The sequence below is a fragment of the Arachis stenosperma genome, chromosome 7 (assembly GCF_014773155.1).
Source record: "Arachis stenosperma cultivar V10309 chromosome 7, arast.V10309.gnm1.PFL2, whole genome shotgun sequence".
Taxonomy (NCBI): Eukaryota; Viridiplantae; Streptophyta; class Magnoliopsida; order Fabales; family Fabaceae; genus Arachis; species Arachis stenosperma.
Window position 1 is genome coordinate 31,020,855 of NC_080383.1, and position 1,923 is coordinate 31,022,777.

At 35.3% G+C, this 1,923-nt stretch overlaps 1 protein-coding gene across 1 annotated transcript; it reads right to left on the reverse strand.

The window, feature by feature from the left end:
* Positions 1-243: 243 nt before the first annotated feature.
* LOC130940248 (josephin-like protein) lies at positions 244-1,631 on the reverse strand. The gene is made up of 2 exons (XM_057868343.1): positions 1,434-1,631; positions 244-1,137 (listed from the first exon to the last, which is right to left on the reverse strand). The coding sequence occupies exons 1-2, from the start codon at positions 1,515-1,517 to the stop codon at positions 661-663; spliced, it is 561 nt and encodes a 186-aa protein (XP_057724326.1). The 5' UTR covers positions 1,518-1,631; the 3' UTR covers positions 244-660.
* Between the last annotated feature and the right edge of the window lie 292 nt (positions 1,632-1,923).

Genomic DNA, 1,923 nt, shown 5'->3' on the forward strand with positions numbered 1-1,923 from the left:
ACATAATACTGAAACTGCAAAGAACGATTCATGTATCATTCAGAAAACCATTCCAACAAATGCTTATAGTCAGTTTCCATTATAATCTCTACCTAATGCTGATGTACACAATGGTTAAGGGCTTAAGCTGTTAAGTCAGTACTTAAACTCCTATCTAGTAAACGAAACCTTATTTCTGCAAGCAGAGTTTGATTGTTTCTTGAATTTGAATCCGTAACCTCCAGGTTACAGCAATTGGTTTGTGAATTGTATTGTAAGATTCAAAGTCATAACGAAAATACATTTTATATATAACAAAACATAATTAATCAGTCAATACCTTATATTCCATAAGTCAATCAAGAATCAAAATTCAGGGCATGCAGTAGCCAACCCTAACAGTTCAAAGGATGCTTTACAGATCCAAATGAAGCATGGATTTCATAAGTGAACCACATACAGAGCACACTATTTCACATTATTAACATCCTTCAAAATCAGTTTTCTACTGTTATACACAAAACAAAGACACAAGGAGACATCACAGGTCCAAGTATAAGCTCCATTCTCTCAAAATTGCATAAATCTTGTACTATACATGGATATACACAAAAATTCAACTCAACTAACAAGAACACATTTTTAAAAAATTAAGAAAAAAAAGAAAAATTCTAAAAAGTGTCAAGACTGTTTTCCATTCATGACAAGCAAAACCTCCCCACCATGACCAATGGTAAAATCCAAGAACTCCCTTACTTCTTGTGCGTCTCGAAAAGGTTGAGGGGCAGCAAGGTCACTGTCCAAGTTGTACCATACCCCATCAATCTTCCTCAAAGCAATCCAGTGCCTACTTTTCCAAATCCCTGCAAACCTTCTCACTGAGACATTGATCACAATCCCCATCAAGATATCTTCAGGTACGTCAAGATCAATGGAGGATGCGGTGTTTCGACGGTCATGCCACACGACACTCTTTCCTTTCTCTTCCAATGCAGCAATCAGAACATTTATGTCATAGTTTCCAGTAAGTGAATTGTGATGGGGCTTGAAAAGCACAGAAAGTGGTGTCCATGTTGTTGTTCCACTATTGGAACCATCATCAAGTGCAAGCCTTTCAGAAATTGCATTCAAGCTTGCTCTACTAAAAGCATCCTTTTGCTGATTATTATATAAAAGATTAAGGGAAAACAAAAACAACTATGAATAATGAGTTGAAATAAAAATCACATTTTTATTGAAAGAACAACCAATCTATCAATTTCAAGTGATCGATATGCATCAGATTGGGTTGAAACTGAAGATTCAATGATTGATTCACAGTTATCAATCTCTAGAATTCACCTAAACTAGCGAAGCTCAGATTAACTTGAACAGTAAAGCTTCGTAAAATGGATTTGCAAACCTAAATTATGAATAAATTAATAAAATTGAGAGAGTAGGGTTTAGAGGAGCACCTGAAAGAGGGAGTTGAGAGAGTGCAATAGACAAAACTGAAGCCTCTGCCTTTCGTGGTAGACTTGCGACTTCTCCGTTGCCATAAATGGACACGTCAAAACAGGAAGTGGAGTGAGACTGTCTCGAAGGGTAGAAAGGGATCACTCTCTCAGGTGCACAAGTGCTTTTAACGAAGCGGTACGAAATGGGTTTGTCGGGGTCATTTTATGGGGAGTGGATATTCTCCCGTGGAAAAAAAAATTGAATGTTGTTTAAGTGATTAATCTAATCTTTTATTATTTTTTTTCTTTTATTTAATTTTGGTTCCACTTAAAAAATTAAAGTTGAAAGATCACACTTTATTCTCTCAAGTATTTTTTCTACTAGAGGGGATCACACTTTATTATATTTTTTAAATTAAATATTATTTTTTTAATTACCACTTTTTAGACACCATAGCATTCACCTAGTTATAAACCCTGATTCGTTGCACTATAGTTATTAGCACTG